Source organism: Giraffa tippelskirchi, chromosome 8 (genome assembly GCF_054371585.1).
Source record: "Giraffa tippelskirchi isolate mGirTip1 chromosome 8, T2T-mGirTip1v1.2.pri, whole genome shotgun sequence".
In the NCBI taxonomy this organism is placed as follows: Eukaryota; Metazoa; Chordata; class Mammalia; order Artiodactyla; family Giraffidae; genus Giraffa; species Giraffa tippelskirchi.
Genome location: NC_137282.1, coordinates 8,001,612 through 8,027,287, shown reverse-complemented (window position 1 = coordinate 8,027,287; position 25,676 = coordinate 8,001,612). Strand labels below are relative to the sequence as shown.

General features: G+C 49.3%; 1 protein-coding gene and 1 long non-coding RNA gene across 11 annotated transcripts in view; one reads left to right on the top strand and one right to left on the bottom strand.

Annotated features, from left to right (window-relative positions):
* Positions 1–12,209, top strand: part of IKBKB (inhibitor of nuclear factor kappa B kinase subunit beta) — a 50,662-nt gene extending 38,453 nt beyond the window's left edge. For 5 of the 10 annotated variants that reach the window (XM_081519086.1, XM_081519085.1, XM_081519087.1 and 2 more), the window contains 13 exons: positions 312–441; positions 762–956; positions 1,502–1,616; positions 2,227–2,350; positions 2,908–3,059; positions 3,219–3,280; positions 4,264–4,373; positions 5,355–5,404; positions 5,491–5,590; positions 5,768–5,915; positions 7,485–7,612; positions 9,818–9,908; positions 10,961–12,209. In XM_081519086.1, the coding sequence (XP_081375212.1) occupies positions 312–441; positions 762–956; positions 1,502–1,616; positions 2,227–2,350; positions 2,908–3,059; positions 3,219–3,280; positions 4,264–4,373; positions 5,355–5,404; positions 5,491–5,590; positions 5,768–5,915; positions 7,485–7,612; positions 9,818–9,908; positions 10,961–11,026 (1,471 nt within the window). In that variant the 3' untranslated portion in view covers positions 11,027–12,209. Of the gene's footprint in view, positions 1–311; positions 442–761; positions 957–1,501; positions 1,617–2,226; positions 2,351–2,907; positions 3,060–3,218; positions 3,281–4,263; positions 4,374–5,354; positions 5,405–5,490; positions 5,591–5,767; positions 5,916–7,484; positions 8,800–9,817; positions 10,085–10,960 lie in introns of those variants that run through there. The other 5 variants (XM_081519079.1, XM_081519083.1, XM_081519078.1 and 2 more) reach the window with 2 other exon arrangements.
* Positions 4,900–25,632, bottom strand: LOC145516981 (uncharacterized). The gene is made up of 2 exons (XR_014061888.1): positions 25,518–25,632; positions 4,900–5,385 (listed from the first exon to the last, which is right to left on the bottom strand). It is a non-coding gene; the product is annotated as an uncharacterized LOC145516981 (long non-coding RNA).
* Positions 25,633–25,676: the final 44 nt, after the last annotated feature.

Genomic DNA, 25,676 nt, shown 5'->3' with positions numbered 1-25,676 from the left:
TTCAGCCTTAGGGATCACTTTGGCCCCGTCGTGCAATGGTCACGAGGGACATGAGAAGCGTGTGTGCGTTTCAGTCCCCACGTGCACCATGAAGCTGTTGCTGGGCCTAAGACACACGCACATGTGTGAACGTGCACGCACATACGTCGGGCGGGAATCTGGTGCTGGGCCTCATGCACATGTGCGCACATGTGGGATGGGAAGCTGGTGCTGGACTTCACACACACGTGTGCACATGTGGGATGGGAAGCTGGCGCTGGGCCTCACACGTGCACGCATGCACACACACACCCCCGCCCCCACCTTCTCAGCGTCCTGGCCCAGCGGCTGGAGAAGTGGCTGCAGCTAATGCTGATGTGGCACCCGCGCCAGAGGGGCACCGACCCCGTCTATGGGCCCAACGGCTGCTTCAAGGCTCTGGACGACATCTTGAACTTGAAGGTGAACCTGCGCCCAGTTCGCCCGAAGCTGTGGGCCCCCTGACCCCTGGGCAAAGGCGGGCTTCTGTGAGGGTGTCCCACGTGAGGTGTGTGATGGGACCCTTGAGGCCGTCGCCGTGGACACACAGGAGGGTAAAGACTCCGGCGTGCGGACCCTGGGCGGGGCCTCCAAGAAGCCGGGTGCTGTGGGGAGGAGCAGCACATCTGGGCCAGCAGGCAGGCGTCCCCGTCGAGCGGTGTCTCCCGTAACCCTCCCATGACCCTCCCATAACCCTCCCATCACCCTCTCGTAACCCTCCCGTGACCCCCGGGTTGTTGCAGCTGCTTCACGTCCTGAACATGGTCACAGGCACCATGCACACCTACCCCGTGACCGAGGATGAGAGCCTGCAGAGCCTGAAGGCGCGCATCCGCCAGGACACAGGCATCCTTGAGGAGGACCAGGAGCTGCTGCAGGAGGCGGGGCTGGCCCTGATCCCCGACAGGCCCGCAGTCCAGTGCCTCTCGGAAGGCAAGGTGAGTCCGGCATCCTGCGAGCACCAGGCCTGTCCGCCCCACCGCCGGGCAGGTACCTGCCCTCTCTGAGGTTGGAACGTGAGACCCTGCAGGTTTGGTAGGAGACATGGCTCGCCCCACGCCTTACCTGTTCCTTCCAGACCACTGGGGGTGCCTTTTGCCCTTGCTGCCAAAGCGATGCTTCATCCTTCCACGTCACCGGAACTGCTTTTGACCCTGTCATGTGCAGCGCCGTGCTGACCGCTGCACAGAATGAGCTGCAAATTTAACACAGGGGAAGAGGCATTGGACAGTAAAGGAGGTGGCAAGCATCTGAGTTACACGGTAAAGACAGACAGAGGATAGAGCAGAGTGTAGATAAGGTGTGCATTCAGGTAATAAGTGTAAAGGGAACAGCCCAGGGCAGGAGAGGCCAGAGGCGCTGGGAGAGGCCTAGTGGGCCCCTGGCAGGTCCTGGCCGAGGACGCTCTGTAGTCTCCCCCGTTTCTTGGGGGACAGTGGGGTGGGGGCCACGAGATCTCATTTTGCCTCTGGTCCCTTTGCAGCTGAATGAGGGCCGCACGCTGGACATGGACCTCGTTTTCCTCTTTGACAACAGCAGGGTCGCCTATGAAAGCCAGGTCTCCCCACAGCCCCAGCCTGAAAGCGTCAGCTGCATCCGTAAGAGCCCCCTATTCTTTTAAAAAATATTCCCTTACAGCTCTTGGGACAAAGCTAGGGGGAGAGCCCTGGCCCAAGGGAGGAGTCCCCCCCCAAGCAGGTGAGTCCACCCGGTCCTCAGACAGCCATCTTCAGTTGCTCATGAGAGGAGCAGCCCCGCCAGAGGCAGGACAGGACATCGTCTGTTAATTTCAGCCTCATCTAAACAGAGGACAGAGAAGATGGTCCACGGGCCGTTAACTTTGAATCGCAAAACCATCTTGTTTATTTTTGAAGTTGTCTTTGTATGTTAGTAATTAATATACGCACAAGATACCAAAAGGCACAATAGAATAATACGGTGAAGAGTAAGCCCCTCTGTGTCCCCAAGTTCCCAGGGAAAACTGCTTCCAGACTTCTGGGTCTTCCTTCCAGGGGGTTCTGTGCATCTGTAAATTTGGACGTGTGCAAAACTGAGCAACAGGAACCGGGCCCAACACCCCACGCGGTTGTGTAATAGTCGAGCTGTTACATAACCGAGCGCTGTGGGTGAGCCAGCGGGCTCCAGGGGCGGGATGCCGTCGTCCACCGCAGGCGCTGCGCCCTGACCATCGCGTGTGTTTCCGTTCAGTGCAAGAGCCCAAGAGGAACCTCCCCTTCTTCCAGCTGCGGAAGGTGTGGGGCCAAGTCTGGCACAGCATCCAGGCCCTGAAGGAAGACTGCAGCCGCCTGCAGCAGGGCCAGCGCGCAGCCATGTAGGTGCCCGGCCGTGGGGCGCCGTGTGCCCAGAGTGCCCTGTGGCCTGGCCGCGGGGCAGGGGCCAAGGCGGGGGCCCAGGGTCGGCTGCCATCGGGAGGGGCAGGAGGGAGACGCTGCTCTGGAAGGGCGGGAAGCCATTGGTGGGTGGGATGGAGGGAGGGCCTGTTAGACCCACCAGGCACGTGTGGTCAGCTCAGAGCAGGGCTGTGGACGGGGCGGGGGCGGCCAGCCGGAGGGCAGGCCCGGGACTTGGGAAGGGCTGGCTCCACTGTGCGTCGGCCACCCTGCCAGACCGGGCCGACTCCTTCCCCAGGTTGTGGCTGGTCTGGGTTCCTTTGCACGGCACTTCACCTAATTCCAGTTTCGGAGCAGAGCCTCACCCATTGCTACGGGCAGGAAGTTGTTGTGATGCTTATAAGTGGCTGCTCTGGTTATGATTATACTAATTATAGCAGGGGCCTGCCAAGGTGTTGGAGGCCGCTTTTATTATTGTCCGGGAAGTGGTACCTGGATCCCAAAGACACCCACGGTGTGTCTCTCGGGGCCCCTGCAGGATGAATCTGCTGCGGAACAACAGCTGTCTGTCCAAGATGAAGAACTCCATGGCCTCCATGTCTCAGCAGCTCAAGGCCAAGCTGGACTTCTTTAAGACCAGCATCCAGATTGACCTGGAGAAGTACAGGGAGCAGACAGAATTTGGGATCAGTGAGTGTGTCCTTTGCAATAAGTCTGGAGAGACTATTAAACTCTTCTTTCTCAAGTGTTTTTTTGTCCTCTTATAATGGAGTTCCTTTTTACTTGCTTGGTTTTGGGGTGTTTTCATTTTGTTTTTAACTTTTTCTTCCCTCCGTGTTTTTCCTCCAGCGTCGGACAAGCTGCTGCTGGCCTGGAGGGAGATGGAGCAGGCCGTGGAGCTCTGTGGACGGGTAGGAGCTCCCTGGGGTCCCCAGCCCGGCCGGGGGCATCCCCTTCCCTGCCATCCTCCCCCTTCCTCATTGAGCGCTCAGTCCAATTTCTGTGTCGAAAATCACATTTTCTTACCAAGGCTCTCTGCCCTCAGCTAGCGCTTGCTGGCAGGAGGTGGGGGGTGCTGTGCAGAGGTCCCCAGTGTGGCTGGTCCGGGAGCCACACAGATTTGAGTCAGGCTTTTGGTGTGACTTGTCCTGGGGAGTGCAGACCTCTTCCCCTGAGAAGGGCCCTCGGATAAAGGAGCAGTACTTGGTTGTGTCAGAAGTTGTCCTGACCTCCTCCTTGGGTCACTGAACCCGTAGGAAGGAATGGGTCTGAAGGGGCAAGTCTGAGGGCTGTGAATCAGACGCTGCTGAACAGTGTTGCAGAGTGCCCCAGTGGACCTCACTCGGGGGGAAGCCTGGGCCCCAAGGCTTATTCCTGGACTTTTCCACCATCTGCCCAGTGAACTCGGACAGGGAGCCTCCCCTCCGTGTCATAGCGTCTGTTTCTATAAATCGGTGTCCATGTGCCTCATTCAAGGTGGGTGACCCCTTGTTCAGGCACAGGGATGTGAGCCACCACTCCACCCCCCGCCCTCCCCCCCACCCCCGATCTCTGTCCTTTTGGGCATAACCCCTGAGATCAAGGATGAGTTAGGAGAGAGGAGCGTGCCCCGGCTTATCTCCATACCGGGACCAGGGCAGGTCCTCTCGGGCCCCGTCACATCTCGCCCTAGTTGGTGGTAGGGGAGACTGCAGCTTGGGGCCAGGGTGACCTGCCCCAGGGCCACAGAGCTGGCGTGTGGCAGGCCCAGATCCCAGCCGTGGACTCCCAAGTCCGTGTCCCTTCTAGCCGGTCAGCTGAAGGTCCGTGGTGAGGCCCAAGGGCTCCCCTGAGAGCCTTGCATCTCGGGAGTCCCTGGCCGAGTCGGTCAGCCTCAGCGCGGCTCTGTCTCCAGGAGAACGAGGTGAAGCACTTGGTGGAGCGGATGATGGCTCTGCAGACGGACATCGTGGACCTGCAGCGCAGCCCCATGGGCCGGAAGCAGGGCGGGACGCTGGACGACCTGTGAGTGTGGGCGTGTGTCTGTGCATGGGCGTGTGTCTGTGAGCGCGCCCTCCCGTGCTGCCCGGCCCCAGGCCAGTCCTCTTGGCACGTCTGGAAGATGGGCCCAGGCAAACCTCCATCCCTCTGAGCCTCACCTGATACAGAAGAGGTGTCTGACCTCATAGTTGTGGGGACCAGTTCATATAATGCCCTGAGCCACGGTTCGTGAGCTCCAAAGCATCAGGTCAGACTCCCCGCCGCCCAGCATACCCCAACCCGAGCGTGGCCCAAGAAGCAGGAAGTAGGAAGGGAAGGAGACGGGCAAGTCTTAGAAGGTGGGACCTTGACTCTTCATTTGCATCGTGATCAGGACTTGGCCTCGGCTCCAGGGACCCCACTCTGGGCAGAGCAGCCCCTCCTGCATTCTGGGAGTGGATGGGGGCGCCAGGAGAGCCTCCTTGGGGCGCAGCCAGGCCTCTGATGCTTTTGCCAGGACTCTTAGGACCAGAAGCTCCAGTCTTTGAAATCTGATTATCTGTAAACTGTGTTTTGTCAAGTTATTCAGCGTTTTATTTTACTCTGGTTTTCAAACAAAAGTCAACCCTTGGAAACATCAGCCCATCTCACTGTGTTAGGGCCCGCGGGAGGGCGTGTCTGTTCCTGGCTTGAGTTTCAGGGGCCACGTTCTCTGAACTCAGGACCCGCACTTCTGAATTGCAGGGGCCAGGCGAGTGGGGAATCCTGAGGGACAGAGGAGACTTCTGTCCTGAGGACTCAGGAAGTCTTGACAGTGAGCTTTGAGTTGGACTTTTGACAGTGAGCTGGGCCTTCTCTGTCGTGGGTTTCGCCCGTGATGTCCCCAGGAAGCATCCTTCCCTCCAGCCGGGACGTGCTGCCTGCCCAGCTTCTAGAAGTCGGTGATCCTGCCGGCAGTGGCTCCGGCTCTCCAGGTGAGCTCATTGGTCTCTGGCACTGACGGAGCTGCTGCCTTGTGTGTTTCAGAGAAGAGCAGGCGCGGGAGCTTTACCGCAGGCTGAGGGAGAAACCGAGAGGTGAGTGGACCGCCTCCTGGGTCCCCTGCTGCCAGGGCACCAGGCCGGCCCCCCCACAGACCATGGGGCTCCGTCCCACTTTGCAGACCAGCGGACTGACGGCGACAGTCAAGAAATGGTGCGGCTGCTCCTGCAGGCAATCCAAGGCTTTGAGAAGAAAGTGCGAGTGATTTATACGCAGCTCAGGTATCAGGCCGCCGTCTCCTCGGAGGGTGGAGCGAGGAGAGGCCCCATCCCCTCCCCTGGGCCCAGAAGGAGCTCCCACCCGCAGCGGCCAGCGGAGTCCTCACCGCTGGGGCCCGCATCCTGCTCCCCCACCCCCGACCCAGGCGCGCTGGAGCTTGTTGCGCTTTTTCTTTACAGTAAGACGGTGGTCTGCAAGCAGAAGGCCCTGGAGCTGCTGCCCAAGGTGGAGGAGGTGGTCAGCCTGATGAGCGAGGACGAGAAGACGGTGGTGCGGCTGCAGGAGAAGCGGCAGAAGGAGCTCTGGAACCTCCTGAAGATCGCGTGTGTGAGTGAGCCCGGGTGGGCCCGTCCTGGAGGCAGCAGGGTTGGCGTCCACGCGTCAGCTGGGCCGGGCCCCCTCGGGAGGCTCGAGGGGAGAGTCCTTCTTCGCTGCTTCTCAGGCACCACTGGCTCCAGCACTCCTTGGCTCGTGGCAGCATCACTCCAGTCTCTGCCTCTGACTCCATGTGGCCCTCTTCTCTACGTCTCTCTCTCTTTTTAAAATTTGTTTCTTTTTTGGCAGCAGTGGGTCTTTGTTGCTGCATGCGCGCGTTCTCTAGTTGCAGTGAGCGAGGGCTCCTTTCGAGTTGGCGGTGTGCAGGCTTCTCACTGCATCGGCTTCTCTGGTTGCGGAGCACCGCCTCTAGGGTGCACGGGCTTAGCCACGCCATCACATGTGGAATCTTCCTGGACCGGGGATCGAACTCGTGTTCCCTGCATAGTCAGGCAGACTCTCCTCCACTGTACCACCAAGGAAGTCCTCTTCTGGGTCTCTTGTAAAAACACTTGTCCCTGGGTTAGGGTCCACCCAGGTAGTCCAGAGTGACCTCATCACAAGATCCTTAGCTACATCTGCAAAGATCCTTTTTCCAAACGAGATCACACCTCGGGTTCCTGGAGTGCTGTGTGCAGCTCCGGCAGGGCGTGCCTGCCAGGCCCTGAGCCAGGCCTGTGCTGTGCAGCGCTCAGCCCACTCTCTGTGCGCCCACCATCCCGAGGTAGCTGTGATCCCACTGCGCGCTGCCCAGAGAGAAAGCGCAGCTCAGAGGAGAGCCAAGAAAAGCTTGAAATCGAGCTGGCTGGACAGAGCCCGCCGCACAGGCTGCAGGGAGGCTGAGAGCAGAGCCTCTCGGCCGCGGCCCGGGGGTGCACCTGCCGCCGCAGCCCAGGAAGCACCTCGGCCTCTTCTGCCCCTCAGGTGGTGCAAGTCCCAGAAAATCACCTAGGACCTCCGGGTGTTTGTCTGCTCCTTGGGAAGAGTAAACGCAGCTTCCTTCTCTTTCCTTGTAAGGGTTTGTTAGGCAATCCAGCTAATGAAATAGAAGCCTCAGGGTCTTCCCTGGTGGTCCAGTGGTAAAGAATCCATCTTCCAACGCGGGGGACGAGACTTTGTTCACTGGTTGGGAAACTAAGATCCCATGTGTCGTGGGCCAACTAAGCCCTCAAGCCGCAACTAGAGAAGCCTGTGACTACAATGACGAGCCCACAGAGCCAGGAAAACAAAATTAAATGGCCCATGGTTGATTAAAAAATGAAATAGAACCACCAAACCTCTCTGTATTTAGAATCCAAAAAAATTTAAATGGCCAATGGCTGATTAAAAAAAAAAGGAAATAGAACCCTCAAATCTCTCTGTATTTAGAACCCTTAATCAAAAAGTTACAGCTGCAGATGCAGAAGCAGTTTCTCAGCCGAAAGGCAAACCATCAGACGGCGATGTTGACTGATTTCTGTGGGAAGAGCGTGTGTCTCGTGGCCAGGTGTCTTCATGAGAAAACCCCCTGCCATGAAAGCAGAGTTTCAGTCATCCCTCTGCCCCCAGACAGCTGACTCTCTTTCCGGTTTTGCCCTCTAGAGCAAGGTCCGGGGTCCTGTCAGCGGGAGCCCGGACAGCATGAACGCCTCCCGCCTGAGTCACCCCGGCCAGCTGACGTTGCAGCCCTGTGCAGCTTCTGACAGCTTGCCCGAGGCCGCCAAGAAGAGGTCAGTCCTCGTCCGCGGCGCCCAGTGCCGAAGTCCGGGGCGCGTCAGGAGGTCATGGAAGCTGAAGCGTGGGTTTCTTGGCGGCGGGCCGCCTCAGCCGTCAGTGGCTCCGTGCGCGCCCCTTGGCGTCTGTCCGCTGTGCTGGGCGCTGTGGGGATGGATGGGATGTGTTGCTCGCAGAACTGCTTGTGACCTGCCCAGCCAGGTTTCCTTATCTGAGGCTGAGTTGCTCTTACTGGATGGGAACCTTCCGTCCAGCGCTGGCCAGTCCCGTGCTGTCCCTGCATCCATCCATCGCTATCTGCCCATAGAAGCAGGTCCCCGAGGGTGTCCCCTGGTCACTGCGCCCCAGTCACACATCGCTGGTCCCTCCTGTGGTCCCTCCCCGCCCTGCCTGCTGTGCACTCGAGTGCAGCCTCAGAGCCCTTCCCATGAGGTTCCCACCCCCCCAGCCTCCTGCCCAGTGCTGCCCCCAGGCCCCCTCTGGTCAAATCTGTCTTCATGGGAGAGCGTTTTGATCGAGTTATTCTTCCGGATATTCAGGGACCAGCCATGGCGGCCCACTGCATTGGGGCCAAGGCTGAGCCTTTTCCACCCTCTAAGCATCCTCTCCAGGCTTACCCCTGCTCCCAGGCAGCTCCTAGATCTGCCCGGGGGTCTTGGAGCCTGGTGCAGACCAGCAGCATCAGTGGCTTCTGGGCTCCTGCTGGACGTGCAGGTTCGGGATCAGCAGCCCGGGGAAACCAGGCCGGGGTGACCCCCCTGCATCCTGGAGTGCCGAGTCCTCGGCTCTGCTGACGCCCTCCCTCCACCCCGGCTCTGCCTCCCACCCCCTCTGCGGCCCAGACACACATGCACAGATCGCTGTCTCCTGAGACACCACCGCGGTTTTTGGTTTCTGGTTCAGTCTCACACCCATTTCTTCAGAGCCTTCCCTTGCTGGGCCCCAGGCACTGGAGACGGTGAAAACCGATTCCTAAGGGCAAGTCTACAGACTAGAAAGTAGACTCGATTGCTGAGGGAGGGGAATGACTGACAACGGGTACAGGGTTTTCTCTTGGGTCGAGGACTAGACCTCTGCGATGGTTGCACGACGCTGTAAGTGCACTAGAAGTGTGGAGTCGTGCACCTTAAACGGGTGAACTTTATGGTTTGTGAATGTATCTCAGTAAAGCTGTTTTCAAAAAGTCCTGTTCCTGTACTTGGGGAGTCTGTAGCCTCTACCGTTTAGGATTTTTTTTTTTGTTCTATTTCTCTTTTTGGCCTCTTGGCTTGCAGAATGTATTTCCCTGAGCAGGGACTGAACCTGGGCCCTCAGCAGTGTGCAGAGTCCTAACCACTGGACCACCAGAGAATTCCCTGTGTTGGATTCTTAATTCTCTCCCCAACTTCCAGCTAGCTCCTTGAGGGTGGTAACCAGGTCCGGGGCCGGCACAGAGCCTGGTGCCTAGTCAGTGGCCAGTGGCCGAGTCTGGGCTCTGCCCCTCCCACCAGCGCCCCCTCTGCTGTGAGAGGAGGAACTTCGGGGCCCATCCCATTGGGTTTGTCCCGTTCCTCCACGAGATCCTCAAAGCTCTAGGAAAGGCGTCCTGGGGGCACAGGCTGCTGTCTGTCTGCCCACGTCCTGGAGCCGAGGTTGGAACAGGACAGATGGCTTGCTTTGCTCTCGCCTTTCTCAGCCATGGCCTGTTCTCTGGACGTGTGCGTTTCTTATCATAGAGGAGGTGGGATGTGTACATTTCTCATCATAGGAAAGGTCAGAGCGCAGCAGATGAGTCAGTTCCTCGAACACACCGCTCCCAGTCTCAGAGAGCTGAGGACCCCTGGGGAAGTCTCACGGTCTGTACGCCTTTGTCAGTTTCAAAAACTGTGAAACAGGTGATCTGGGAGAGATTTTCAGATTTTGGCAGTTTAGAGAGGACCTAAGAAATCTCTTCGGCTCCGAACTTTTTTATTAGGCCAGACCTCTGCTTTCTCATATTATGAACGGCAATGCTCACGGCTGGGTCCAAGCTTCCGTATCAGCGCTCAAGTAGACAGATGAAATTGCCGAGGCAGTGTCATATGTTTTAAGACACTCAGAATAGTCATTTAATTTTTAAAATCTTTCCAGAAGCTCTTTAGCATATTTGTCCACAGTAATATGATATTACTTCTGAAAAGTTCACACTGACCACGGTCTAATAATCCAATCATTTCCTTTAGTGAAGACCTGGTGGCTGAAGCGCACACCCTATGCACCCAGCTGGAGAACGCCCTGCAGGACACCATGAAGGAGCAGGACCAGAGTTTGAGGGTAATGGCCTGCAGGGACCCCCACTGGTCCATGCCTTTTCTTTTCTGCAGTAAACGAGGAGAAGCTGAGAAAGAGGCGACGCCCTGCTGCCTTGATCTCAGTGTACACTTGGGATTTTCTGGTACATCCTTCTTATTTGTCATGATAACAGGCTGACGACTGTTGAACGAGCGCAGGTACCTTATGTGCTCTATCTCCTCTCATCCTCACCGCGCTTGGTCCTTACGAGGCAGGTAGCATCCCTGTGGGAAAGCCTCTCTCCTGCTCTTCCTTCTGTGCAGTTGCTGGGCATGCACGTAGGAGGTGCAGTGCTGGGCTTCAGGGACAAAGTGGGAGCCGTCACCACCCCATCTCTCAGGGACTCAGAGCTTAGGGACTCAGCAAGACTAGCTGTAGGGAAGCTGATCTAAAGAAAAATGAGTCCAGGTGCAGAGACATCAAGGCAAAGCTGAACTTGCTGAGAGGATGCTTAATCGTTCGCTTGGGCCTTTTAATGGCCATTTCCTGCCAATACAGTCCCGCGCTAGCGTTTCCGGAACTTCTTGGTTTGGGGAAGGATCAGAGGGGTCACAGCCGATGGTAATCACCTCTTACTTATTCAAGTGTCCTTCTCCGGTTTGGGGCTCTCTGTGTCTCCTTCTTGCTGCTCTTCCTCTTCCGGGCTCTATGTGTTTTGATCCTTGCACTGCCTGTTTGGCTTTCTGCCGGAGGAAAAGGAAGTCTGGCCAGGCGGTTCCACCTGGTGAGGCTGGAGGTGGAGAGCTGAGACGAGCCCTGGGCACCTGGGCGTGCAGTGAGCGTAGGTCAGTGCTGTGAGCTGCAGGAATAACACTTAAATCGCCTGGCCAGCGTCTCAGGGGCTCCACGCCCTTCTGAAGATAAGCTCCTGCACGGTCTTGAAGACATAGCTCCAGCTGAGGTCCCTTGCAGAAACTCGACTGTCTCAATGAAAGGCTCTAGCCTTCCTCCTAAATCGTGCTGGTTGCCTCCCGAAGAAGAAAACCAGGTGCCTGGGTAGCCGCGGGGTTGTTAACGTGCCTGTTGACTTTCAGTCTCTAGACTGGAGCTGGTTGCAGTCGGAGGAGGAGGAACAGCAGAGCCTGGAGCGGGCCTCGTGACGGTGGGCGGCCCTGGCCCTGATGGGCCGCCTGGCCCGAGGCCTCAGCGTCATCGCGCCCGGCGTCCTCGGCACCCAGACGGAGATCATGCTCCAGCAGCTGTGACAGTCACCGCGGACCGAAGGCGTGGCCCTCTGTGGGCACGGCCAGCAGCTCGTCCACTCGCTGGATTTCCTCTGCTGCAGAGGCCCAGCGGACATGGATGCGGGGGGTGGTGTGCAGGAGATGCTGCTGGGGCCGCCACTGCCCCCGCATGGGGCGAGGAGTGCTCCAAGCATGGGGGCCACACCCGACTGGCTCCCAGGACGAAGTCTGAGTGTCACTCGGGGCCGGCTGTCTCCTCCGGACCCCTCCTGCTCTCCAGAAGAGGCCTGTCTGCATAACTCGTGTTTCATCTGGACCCGGCTTCTCTTGAGCAGACCTCGAAACCCCGGATCCCGCCCTGCCCCATCCTCCTTCCTCCTCTGATCTCACTGCTGCTAACGTTCGTCCTTCCACCTGCGACCTGCAGCCAGGCTGCGGTCCTTCCAGCCAGCGTGACTGTCTGGAGCCAGGAGGGAACAGCATCTCCCTTCCTGTGGGTCCCAAGGAGTCCCTGGGAGCGAGCTGCCTCGGAGAAGAAGGAAAGAAGGAATGGGTGTCTGTCACCCACGAGCCTGCTGACCCCCTGTGCCCACAACCCTGCCCCATGTGCGGCCGTTGGGGGACGGGGGAGGTCCCTTCCCTTGTATCCTCTCGCGGTATTATTTAGTGAATGTATTTAAAAAACAGATTCTCTATTTTGCAACATGACTCAGATCCCACTGTCTATTTTTATAATACCTCTGGTTAGGACTTAACAAACTCAAAACCCAACTGCAATGGAACGATTGATGAAATCAAACGGTGCCAGCGCCCACACTGCCTCTCTGCCATCTCACAAAAGCTTCTCTTCCGTGTAACAGAAGGACAGCACAGTGAGCTCGGATGATCCCCAGCAGGCAGGTTTGGCTGGAGAAGAAAGCCGGACGAGAAGAGTTTCACAGAGTGCCTTCCATGGAGGCGGTACCGTGGGTTCCATGTAAAGGAAGTTTGGGGAACAGCGATCCATGCTTTAAGTGCCTCTTAGAGATTCACATTGTGCACTGGTTTACTGAAGGATCTGAAAGTCCTGTAACAATAAACTGGCTTAATTCTGCCTAAATCCGCTGTTTCCCCAACTCGCTTGACAATAACACCTTTTATTTTTCTCTCGTGTGCATGTAACATTGATGAACAGCCCAAGGAACTGGAGTGTGATAAAGCATGATCTAGGAAACACTGATGAGGAATTTAGACTGGAGTGGTAGGCTGGGATGGGGTCAGATTACGGAGGGAATGAGTGTTGAGCTAAGAGTCAGGGGCCGATTTTAATGGCAGTTGGAAGTCACTGAAGAATTTTGAGTAAGGAAACATCACCAAAGTTCGTGCTTCAAAAGAGTAACATAGGGACTTCCCTGGTGGTGCAGTGGTTAAGAATCTGCCTTCCAATGCAGGAGACGTGAGTTCGATCCCTGGTCGAGGAACTGAGATCCCACGTGGCCAGGGGGCAGCTAAGCCCACACACCACAACTTGAGAGGCCGCAGGGAAAGATCTGGCACGCGGCAACTAAGACCCAATGCAGCCAAATAAATAAATAGAAAATTTTAAATAAAAATATGATAAAAGAGTAATGTAACTAGAAAATGCTAATAGGTTGAAAAAATGAAAACCCTGGAGGTTGGACTCCTACGTCCAGAAAGTGGAACAGATGTACTTCCTACCTCCTAGTACAGCTGAGACCCTTGGACATTATTTATAAATGAAAAAGACTCTGAAAGATAGTCAGAAGGATGCAGAGCAGTGGGGACCTTGGCCCTGAGCGGTAACACGCGGTGAGTTCCCCGGGAATTCCTCTTGCCCCCTGCGTCCCTGGCAGGTGCTGGAAACACCAGCCAATGACACCAACAGAGGTGCTGCTCTCCAGCTCTGTGAGCTTCCTAGGTCTGCTGTAACAAATCACCACAAGCTTCATGGCTTAACACACATTTATTCTCACAGGTCTGGAGGCTGGAAGTCTGAAATCAAGTCCTCCAAAGTCTCTAGGAGTGATTCTGTTCCTTGCTTCCTCCAGCTTCTGGTGAATCCAGGATATCCTTGACTTGTGGCCACATCTCTGCCTCTGTGGTCATATTGCCACCGCTTTTTTCTGTCTGTTAAATCTCCCCTGTGTGCCTTTTAGAAAAACCTTTGTGATCGAATTCAGGGCTGATCTGGATAATCCAGGATAAGTGCCTCTTTTCAGGACCCTTACTTTGATCACGTTTTGCAATATAAGGCAATATTTATAGATTCTTGGGATTGGGATGTGGACATTTCTTCCTGGGGGCCACCATTAAACCCACCTAGCCTCTCCCCAAAATTCATGGTATCAAGGACGACTTAGAAAAGAGAAGAGCAAAATAAAAGCAAGCAGAATGAACAAAGCAATAAAGAGCAGAAATCAAAGACATTGATAAATAGGAAAACAGTATGATCAATAAATGAGCTGATTCTTTGAGAAATTCAAAGAGGGAAGACACAAATGATCAATATCAGGAATGAAACAATGAAATTACTGATGTTGCAAATATCGAAAGAATAGTACAGGAATACTGTGAACAACTATGCATATAAATATAACTTAGAATAAATGAACCAATTACTTGAAAAACACAACCTACCACAACTCTTCAAATTTGAAATGATATGAATAGCACTGTAGCTATCAAATAAATTGAATTTATAATTTAAAAACCCCTGAAAAAGATCTCCGGTCCACATGGTTACACTGGAAAGTTCTACCAATGAAAGAATTAACACTTACTCTGCACTATCTCTTCCAGAAAATAGAATTAGGAGGAAATATACCCACCTCCCAATTCATTTTATGAAGGCATTAACATGGTACCAAACTAGACAAAAACAGTACAGGAAATGAAAACACATAAAGATGGCAAAAGTCCTTAACAGAGTAATAATGAAAAACCAGCAGTTTGAACCCATGACCAAGTGTGGGTTTTTTTTTCATGGATATGAGGCTGTCTCAATATTTGGAAATCCGTCAGTGTAATCACATAGTAAGAGGCTAAAGAAGAAATATACGATCATATCAATTGATGCAGAAAACCTGATGCAGGACAGTATTCAATACCCATTCAAGATAAAAGTATCAGAAAAATAGAACTAGATGGAAACTTCAACTGAATAAATAGCATCTACAAAAAACCAACAGCTACCACTTTGCTTAATGATGCAAGACTGAGTGTCTTCTCCTCCAATTCAAATAAAGCAGGGATAGCCTCTCTCACTTCTGTTATTCAACATAGTACTAGAGGTGTTAGCAACAGTAAGACAAGAGAAGGAAATAAAAGACATAGGGATTGGAAATGAAGAGAGAAGACTGTCCTTATTTGCAGATGACATGGTGATTTATGTTCTTCGGTTGCTCCGTTGTACCCGGCTCCTTGCGACCCCACGGACTGCAGCCCGCCAGCCTCCCTGCCCGTCAGTGTCTCCCGGAGCCTGCGCAGACGCATGTCCTTCCAGTCTGTGAGGCCATCAGCCATCGCATTCTCTGTCGCATACTTGTGCTTCCTGTCCTCAATCTTTCCCAGCATCAGGGTCTTTTCCAGTGAGTCAGCTCTTCACATCAGGTGGCCAAAGTATTGGAGCTTTAGCTTCAGCATCAGTCCTTCCAGTGAATATTCAGGGTTGATTTCCTTTAAAGTTGACTGGTCTGATCTTGCTGATAAGGGACTCTCAAGAATCTTCTCTAACACCACAGTTCAAAAGCATCAATTCTTCAGTGCCCAGCCTTCTTTATGGTCCAGCTCTCAAATCCGTACATGACTACTGGAAAAACCATAGCTTTGACTATATGGACTTTGTTGGCAAAGTGATGTCTCTACTTTTCAATACTCTGTCTAGGTTTGTCATAGCTTTTCTTGCAAGAAGCAAGCGTCTTTTAATTTCATGGCTGCAATCACCATCTGCAGTGATTTTGGAGCCCAAGAAAATAAAGTCTGTCGCTGTTTCCATTGTTTGCCCATCTCTTTGCCATGTAGAAATCCCAAAGAATCTACAAAAGCTCTCCTAAAACTAGAGTGACAGCATACGAGATAAACATTCAAAATTCTTTACTCGATGAGCACATGAAACCCAAAATTAAAAGTATACTAGCATTTATAATTACTCAAAACCAAATTAATACTTAAGTGTATTAGTATCCAACATCCAAATAGCTCATATACCTCAGTATATATATATAAAAAAAATAGCAACCTGATTAAAAAATGGGTAGAAGACCCGAATAGACATTTTTGCAAATAGGAAATGCAGAGAGCCAACAGGCACATGAAAAGATGCTCAGCTGGTCATCAGGGATATGCAAATCAAAACCACAGTGAGATACCGCCTCACCTCTGTCAGAGTGGCTGTCATCAAAAAGAATACAAATAACATGTTGGCAAGTGTGTGGAGAAGAGGGAACTCCAGTTCATTGTTGGTGGGAATGTAAATCGGTGCAGCCACTGTGGAGAACAGTATGGAGTCTTTTCAGAAAGATGGAAAATAGTACTACCATATGACCCGCAATTCCACTTCTGGGTACATGTAAGAAAAAAAAAACCCACTAATTACAAAAAGTACATATGCATCTCAGTGTTCATAGCAGTATTATTTATAATTGTCAAGATATGGAAACAACATAAATGTCCATCAACAGATACATGGGTAGAGAAAGTGTGGTATATATACAATGGAGTACTGTAAAAAAGAATGAAATCTTGCCACTTGCAGCAACATGAATGGACTCAGAGGACATTATGGTGAGTGAAATAAGTCACAGAAAAACAAACACAGCTGATATGACTTATATGTGGAATCTAAGAAGTACAACAAACCTGTGACTGTAACAGAAAAGAAATAGACTCACAGAGCAAAAACTAGTTGTTATAGTGGGGAAAGGGAAGCAGGGAGGGACAATGCGCGGGAGAGAAGGTATCAATACACACGACCTGTGTAAGGCAGGCTCAGGGACATATTGTACACACAGGGAATGTAGCCCACATTTTGTAATAACTATAAATGGAGTGTAACCTTTAACATTGTATAAAAATAATAATAAACATAGATCCCAAGAACCCCGCCCCCAAGAAAAAACTAGGTGTAAACCTAACAAAACATGTATAGGACTTGTATGCTGAAAACTATAAAAATGAGGATGAAGGAATCCAAAGGACTAAATAAATGAAGAGAAATATCATGTTCATGGATTGGATGACCCAATGATTTAAAGTATCAGTTCCCACATTAATAATCAGGCTGAACAATTTCTATCAAAATCCAAGCAATACTTTTTTTAGGTATAGGCAAGGTCATTCTAAGATTTATATGGAGCTTAGGAGCTAAAATAATTGTGAAAGAGAAGAGTGAACTGGAAGTAATGACTCAACCCAGTTTCAAGACATTATAGTCAAGACTGTGTGATGTTAGATAAATAGACACATCATAGGTCAATTGAGTAGAATCGAGGACCGAGAAATAGCCCCACACAAGGACAACCAGCTGATTGTTGACAAAGGTGCAAAAGTAACTCAATGGAGAAAGGACACTCTTTTGTTTGTTTTTTTAGCCATACCACATGCCTTGCAGGATCTTAGTTCCCCGACCAGGGATTGAACCGCAGGCCACTACATGAAAGAGTCCAGTCCTAACCCCCAGACCACCGGAATCCTGAAGGATAGTCTTTTTAACAAGTAGTTGGATTTCCATTAGCAAAAAAAAAAAAAAAGATCATAGAGTTAAGTATAAAATGTTAAAACTATAAAACTGATACGAAAAATACATAAAATTTTTAGGGTGTAGAGCTGCTTGGTGAAGTTTCCAGGCATTATATCAAAACTATGGTCCATAAAATTTTAAAAATCAATAAAGTAGACTCCATCAAAATGAGAACTTTTTCTCTGTGAAAGATACTTAAGGGAATGAAAAGGTATAGACTTTGAGAAAATATTTGCAAACCAAATAGTTCACAAAGGATTCCTCTAAAATATGTAAAGAATTCTCAAAGTCATCTTTTTAAATTAAAAATCTCACTAGAAAGTGGACAAAAGCCATGGAGAGACATTTCACACACAAAAAATATAGGTATACACACATGAATGACAGTCGTGTAAATAGATGTTCATTGTAACTGGTCACTGCTGCTGCTGCTAAGTCGCTTCAGTCGTGTCCGAGTCTGTGCGACTCCATAGACAGCAGCCCACCAGGCTCCTTCGTCCCTGGGATTCTCCAGGCAAGAATATTGGAGTGGGTTGCCATTTCCTTCTCCAGTGCATGAAAGTGAAAAGTGAAAGTGAAGTCGCTCAGTCGTGTCTGACTCTTTGCGACCCCATGGGCTGCAGCCTACCAGGCTCCTCCGTCCATGGGGTTTCCCAGGCAGGAGTACTGGAGTGGGGTGCCATTGCCTTCTCCAAACTGGTCACTAGAGAAATGCAAATTAAAATGATTCATGATAAGATATTATCACTTATCAAAATGGCTAACTTTAAAAATAGTGACTATGAAGTGAACCCGTGGGAAACAGAGTCACTCATACATTGCTCATGGCGTGTAAATCGGCGCTCTGGCATGGTTTGGCAGTTTCTTAGGAAAAACTAAATGGATACCATATGACTCAGCAATCAATCATATTCCTGGCATTTATCCTAGAGAAATGAAATCTTATGTCCCCACAGAAGGGTGTTCATTGCAGCTTTATTTTTAATGGCTAACAACTGGAACCAGCACTTCCTACAGGTGAATAGTTAAACTATGATACATCACAGCTTGGAGATCTTATGAATAAAAAAGCACGAGCTGTTGGTACAGGCGACAATTTGGATGAATCTAAAGGATGTTATTTCAAGTGAAAAAAACAGCTGGTCTCAAATGGTCACACACTGTGTAGTTCCATTTATAGTATCTTTCTCAAAATGACTATGTTATGAAATGGAGAATACAGGGAAATTAGTGATTTCCTGGAATTAGGAATGTTGGAGGGTGGATATTTAAGCGTAATCCAAAGGAGATGCTTATGTTGTAGTAGAATTCTGTATCTTGATTCTGGTGTGTGCGTGCAGGCATGCTTAATCACTTCAGTTGTGTCTGATTCTGTGTGACTCCATGGACTATAGCCTGCCAGGCTCCTCTGTCCATGGGATTCTCCAGGCAAGAATACTGGAGTGGGGTGCCATGCCCTCCTCCAGGGGATCTTCCTGACCCAGGGATTGAACCCGGGTCTCCCACATTGAAGGTGGTTTCTTTACCATCTGAGCCACCAGGGGAACCCATGAATACTGGAGTGGGGTGCCATGCCCTCTTCCAGGGGATCTTCCAAGTCCAGGGATGGAACCCAGGTCTCCCACAGTGCAGGCAGATTCTTTACCCTCTGAGCCGCCAGGGAAGCCCCAGTGGGTGTACAAATCTGCATGCGATACAGTGACAGAGCTATACGCACACATTCACTCAGTGTCACTTCCCTGGTTGCACACATTCACTCAGTGTCACTTCCCTGGTTTTCAGAAAAACTAGGTGCAGCTTGTGTGAGATCCTTCTATAGTGTGTTTGCGCCTTCTTGCAAATCTTGTAATTGTTTGAAACTTTCCATGGATCTATGGTTATTTTAAAATTAAAAAGTTTAACAGCAAGAGATCCCTGAAGGTGGAAGCCCAGTTTTGTGGATGGATGTTGGTGAGGGGGCAGTTTGGGGAGAAGAGGCAGAGATGGTAATGATGGAAAAGGAAAGACTGTGAGTGATGTGGACATTTAGTAATATGTTCTGAGTACATGCAAGAAGTGCTTAGCAACATGGATGAGCCTAGAGATGCTCGTACTAAGTGAAATAAGTCAGACAGAGAAAGACAAATCCTCTGTATTCTTGTTTATATGTGGGATCTAACAATAAAGTGAACAAACGTATATAACAAAAGAGAAACAGACTCAAAGATACAGAGAACAAACTAGCGATTACCAGAGGAGAGGGATATGATAGGGGTAGGGGGTTAAAAGGTACAAACTATTATGTATAAAATAAGCTACAAGGATCTAGTGTACAGCACAAGGAATATAGCCATTATTCTATAATCCCCTTAAATAAAATTTAATCTTTGAAAATTGTGAATCACTATGTTGTTCACTTGTAACTAGTATAATATCATAAGCCAACTATACTTCAAAAAAAAAAACAGTGCTCATTATGACCAAAGTAACCACCAAATTCTTATAGGTTGTAAGAACAGGCTATGGCCAAAAATAGGCAAGACTGTTTGTCAGTGAAATACAAGCCAAAGGACCATCAGTCACACGTGCCAGGCAATGCAACTGAAGGTGAAAGAGACTGCCAGGTCCCTCTGAAGAGCTGAAAAAATTCAAAGCAACAAGAGGCGGTGTGACTCATCCGTTTGCCATAGGGGATTAGCATGATGATGTTGTGCCATTTAGTTGATGGCGTTTTTTTCCTCAGTGGTACTGGGTTGGCCGGAAGGTTCGTTCAGTCTTTTTCTGTAAGACGCGGCTCCAGTAGCACTTAGTGGTCTTTAACTTCATTCAAAATAATTTTGTTACATCACACTGTGACAGCTGTCATATCATCATGCATTAAAAAAAAAAAACCCTTACAATTGGTGAATTTTTATGTAGCCATTTAAATATTGAAGATGGAAGAAAAAAGGAACATTTTCAGCATATGATGCTTTATTATTTCAAGACAGGTAAAAACGCAACTGAAACACAAACAGTTTGTGCAGTGTATGGAGAACGCGCTCTGACTGATCGAACGTGTTAAAAGTGGTTTGCGAAGTTTCGTGCTGGAGATTTCTCACTGGATGATGCTCCACAGTCAGGTAGACCAGTTGAAGTTTATAGCAATCAAATCAAGGCATTAATTGAGAACAGTCAATATTATACCACATGGGAGACAGGCAACATGCTCAAAATAGCCAAATCAAGTCTTGAAAATCATTTGTACCAGCTTGGTTATGTTCATCGCTTTGATGTTTGGGTTCCACGTTAGTGAAGCAAGAAGAACCTTCTTGACCATATTACCACTTGTGAGTCTCTACTTAAAAGTAACAGAAACATTCCTCTTTTAAAACAAGTTGTGATGGGCGATGAAAAGTGGATACTGTACAGTAATGTGGATAGAAGGGATCCGGGGCCCCTTCCTCTTCTACATCTCTCTGCGTCGGCGGCCTCATCAGAGAGGGCTCTCCTGGCCAGCCTCTCTGCCTGGTACCCACTCCCTGCCCCACCTCCCAGGGCTGCCCTGTAACTCTGTTGTCTTCTGTTTTCATGCTACTTATTACCATCGGATATATTTATTTGTCCCTCCACCCCCCACCCCCCACTAAAAAGGTCCACGAAGCACGAGATTAATAGATACGCACTACCCTATATAAAATAGATTAACAACAACTGCTGTCGTAAAGCACAAGGGACTACACCCTCCCTGATGGCTCCCTGATGGTAAAGAATCCACCTGCAGTGCCAGAGACGTAGGAGATGTGGGGTTTAGTCCCTGTGTTAGGAAGATCGCTTGGAGTAGGAAATACCGACTCCAGTATTCTTGCCTAGGAAATTCCATGGACAGAGGAGCTTGGAGGGCTACAGTCCATAGGGTCGAAAAGAGTCAAACACAACTGAGCGACTACGCACACACACATACAGGGAACTATGTTCAATATCTTGTAATGATCTATAATGGAAAGGATTTTAAAAAGAATGTTTATATAAATGTATAGATTTTTTAAAAGTATGTATTTGATTATAAAGAATGTATATAGATTTTAAAAGAATATATTTGATTATATGTATTTATGTATATTTTAAAAGAATGTATGTATAGATATATTTTTAATATTTATTTATTGAGCTGCATCAAGTCTTAGTTGCAGCACTCGGGCTTAGTTGCTCTGTGGCATGTGGGATCTTAATTCCCTGCCCAGGGATCAAGCCAGTGTCCCCTGTATTACAAGGCAGATTCTTAACCACTGGACCACCAGGGAAGTCCCAAAATGTATGTGTATGTGTATATATATATATACACACGTGTATATAACCAAATCACTTTGCTGGTACCTGAAACTAACAAAATATTGTAAATACAATTAAAAAAAAAAAACTTTCACAGGATGGGACTTGGTCTGTCCGTTGCCATATACGCAGACTCCAGAGCAGTGCCTGGCTCTTAATAGGTATTCAATAAGTATTTGTTGATTGAGCACTTTTTACCCTAGAGAAACTTCCTCAATCACATTTTGTCTCAGAAGTACCAAGCACTATCTCTTTAAAGGTTTCAGGCTTTGGGAATCTTGAAATGAGAGACAAGGACTTTTTGCTCGTTACTTCTTTTTTTTTTTCTATAACTTTTTTGTAACAGAAACAACTTCAATTATTGTCTTGGGATGGGTGGAAGGGAGGAAAAAATTGACAGTTCACGTTTCAAAAATATTATCCCCACAGCAGCTCTTATGTTCCATTTTCCCAAGAGAGTCCACAGACTTGTAGGTTCTAAAGTAGAGAATGGTGTTTCTGCAGGAGCCAAAACACTTTCCATGTAGAGCCCGGAGGCCCTGCTCATCACCTTTTTTTTTGACCACACCACATGGCTTGCAGGATCTTAGTTCCCTGGCTGGAGTTCGGGTGAGAGTGCAGTGAGAGTGCGGAGTCCCAACCACTGGACCGTGGTGCAATTCCTCCTGCTCATCACTTGACTTCCTCCCAGCCACCTCTGCTCACTCCTTTGCACTGTGTGTGAATCTTTCCGGTTCTCCCAATGACTGCTGCGGCTCCTAAAGCTTTCAATACCCTTTCCTTCTTTTCCCTTCCTATGCTCAATTTTGTAGACTTTCAATAAATAATGTTTTTTTTAAATTGCTCTAGTTAGGAGCCCTAGAAGAATCTCAGAATCTATATTCCAAGTTAGATTTTGTTAGTGTCACAGTTTGTCAAAATGGTGACAAAACTTAGGACCACCAACTTGTCTGTTTGCCCAGAGCTTTCCTAGTTTTAGCCTTGAAAGTTCTGTATCCCAATAAACCTCCCAGTCCCTGCCAATCCAGGACAATCACCATCCCATATCATAATCGGTCAATATCCTGTGTCATTTGAAATACTTGCCACTTTACTTCAGTAAGATTACAATTTAGGATATTCATTCAAGTATTTATGGAGCATCTCTATATGGCAAAGAAAGATGAAGCTCCCTCTCCCGTGGAGCTTAAAATCCATGTTGGCAGGAGGGACAGTGGGGCAGGGAGCAGGTAACAGGTAGGTCACGTGTGTGTATGTTTCAGATAGTTTTCTTTTTTGAAAAAAGACATTTATTTGGCTGTGATGGGTCTTACTTGCAGCCTGCAATTTTCCTCTAGTTGCAGTGCCCAGGCTGTAGATCTCACCAGCTCAAGTTGCAGGCCAAGGGCTAGTGCCCTGCAGCATGTGGGATAATCCTTCCCCATCCAGAGACTGAACCTGTTTCTCCTGCATTGGAAGGCGGATACTCAACCCTGGGCCACCAGGGAAGTCCCTCAAATATTTTTCATGCTAAGATGAAAATAAAAGGCAAGAATGGAACAAAGAGTGCCTGAGTGTTGTTCGGGACTGTGACAAGGATGCGGCTCCTGGGCGGGGACTCAGGCGATGAGAAGAAGGAAGCCAGGCAGCTGCCTCAACAACGAGAGAGGAGCCCTGAAGCAGGCACCTGTGTGCACACATGTCCCAGACAACTCGGAAGGTGACAGGAAGCGAAGCGGGGGAGTCAGTAGGAGGTGGATCACATGAGGCCTGGTAGGCCATGAAAGGAGTGTGCTTTTATTCTAAGTGCAATGAGAAGGTATTTAAGCAAATGAATGACATATGCTGACGCATGTTTTTAAAAAATCACTTTTGTCCCATTTGGAGAATGGCCCGTAGAGAATAAGAGCAGAAGTGGGGAGCCCACTGCCTCCCACTAGGAGGCAGTAACAAGGAAGCAAAATCACAGTAGATTGGACTAGGGTGGTGGCACAGAGGTGGCGAGAGGTAATCCAAATCAGAATAGATCTACTGGAGACAAACCAGACAAGACTTGCTGACAGATTGGATGTGGGTACAAAAAGAGCAGTTAAGAATGGCTCTACGGGTTTTGGCCTGATGGCAAGGCAGATTAAATGTCATTAACTCAGACAGGGAAGAGTTAAGGAGCAGTTAGTGGGGGCAAGAAGTAAGAATTTGTAGGACATTTTATCCTCAAATGTCTATGATGATGGACAGGGAGGATGCCCACCATGCAGTTTGATATATGAGACTAGAGCTCAAGGAAGATCAGGGCTAGATTAAAGGAGTCTTCAAACTAGATGTCATTTTTTTTTTAAGTTTTTAATTGGAGGATAATTGCTTTACAATGCTGTGGTGGTCTCTATCGTACATCAACTCGAATTAGTCATAAGTATTTATACATAGCCCCTCCCTTTTGAGCCTCCCTGCATGCCCCATCCCCCCTCTCTAGGTCATCACAGAGTGCCAGGCTGGGAGACCTGGCGTTTAAAAGGGCGTTTAAAACTGGACAAGGTGGAAAAGCCAGTTAGAGGATCAAGGCCGCAGGCACTTTCCCAAGAAGGTTGGTGGGTGGAGAAGCTGGGAATCAGCACAGACACACAAAACACCTGAGGAGGAGTGGTTAGTAAGCGAGAGCGAAAGGAAAACCCCCAGCGTGGACTAACTTAGACGCCAGTGAAGACAAACTACAGTAAGAAGACAGGGACCGGGTGGGTCAAACGCTGCTGGTCCAAGAAGATAAGGTTAGTCCAGAGTACTGATTATTTTCCTTGGGTTTTCTGAAACTGATTAAAAAAATATATATATCTATCATATATATAACATATATATATATATACACACACATAAACTGTGATCCCACAATTTCTCAAATTTGTAACTTGCATGATTTAGAGGTAAATACAAACTTTTTTTTTTAAGAGAAATAACCATCCTTCAGAACAAAATAATAGGAATAAAATCTGGAATAGAGATTGCATAGGAAAAAGGAGACTAGAGAATATCTAAATGTTCTCAAGGGACTCAAGGTGTTGAGAAGCTTCAGAATAAAGTTTAAAGGCCAAGGATAAGGGATAATGCAAATATTAAAAATTTTACAAATGCAGAAAAGGGTTACTAGTAATATTTTAAAAATCTAGTAAGTTAGTAACAGCTATCTATTAGGAAAATGAAGAAAATGTAAATAAGAAATTCACAAAAGAATATGAATGTCCAAGAAGCATAACTTAAGATGTACATGGATATTGTAAAAAACAAAAAAACAAGCACAACCTAATCACAGAAATTAATTATATCTAAATAATTATCCCATTATTGAAAAATAATGAGGATCTTAAAAGGACTGGATTAGAAGACTGGAAGTATATGTCACAAAACATTAATAGTGGTTAAGCTGGAATGGTGACATACTCATTGATGTTAATTATTTTGTATTCTTTTATACATTTCTCAGATTTTGCTACAGTATTGATGTATCATTTTCTTAAGTTTTTAATTTATACACAGAGCAATTGCCTGGCGTTGCCAGTTGAGCTGCAGTCCATGGGGTGGAGAAGAGTCGGACACGACTGAGCGACTTCACTTTCACTGTTCTCTTTCATGCACTGGAGAAGGAAATGGCAGCCCACTCCAGTATTCTTGCCTGGAGAATCCCAGGGACGGTGGAGCCTGGTGGGCTGCCGTCTATGGGGTCGCACAGAGTCTGACACGACTGAAGCGACTTAGCAGCAGCAGCAGCCAGTTGAGTATGAGTCTCAGGAGTTACTCTTGTAAATAAAATATAGCTGATGTCATATTTTCACTTTTCAAGCAGACTTGTAAATTTCTCAGATACAGGTCATCATGTTGTAATGGCAGTGGCATTGCTCATGAGCTAGGTTACGGGATTGTTAGTGGTTTTTTCACTTTGGCCCCTACCACAAATGGAGGGGAATAAAACATAAGGTATCCTTCGACACTGGCTGGCATATCTGCTAACAAGTCTGGTGTGGGAGGCTTTCCTGGGATCCGTGGTTTTTGTTCCAGGCTTCTGCAGCAGCCTTACCGGAGCCCTCTGCAGCGTCGGCTGCACTGCGGACTCACACAAGCATCGGACAGTAAGTCTGACGCTGGTGTTGCCCCTACTCACGCGTAAAACACGTGATGCATTCGGTAACTTACCATTATACACACGTGGTGTGTATCCTACCCCAACCCCATCATCTTACATACCCCATCATCTGAAGTTTTGACTCCAGAATCAAAACCCGACTTCCCCTCCTAGGGAGAGGATTACAGAGAAATGTACCGGGAAGACAGGTCCAACGCCTTCCGTCAGGAATCCAGGTCTTCCCAGAGAAACCCCACTGGTTTGTAATCCCGAGGCACCCAGATTCCCACCTCCACATCGCAGCTCCCCTCGGGCTTCCTCCTCCTGAATCCGCGCACTCCAGGTTCCCTTTCCCGGATCGCCGTGCAAGCCCCGCCCTGGCCCCGCCCCTAACCACGCCCCCACGGGATTGGACGTTGCCTTTAGTCCTGCCTGGGCCCCGCCCCCAG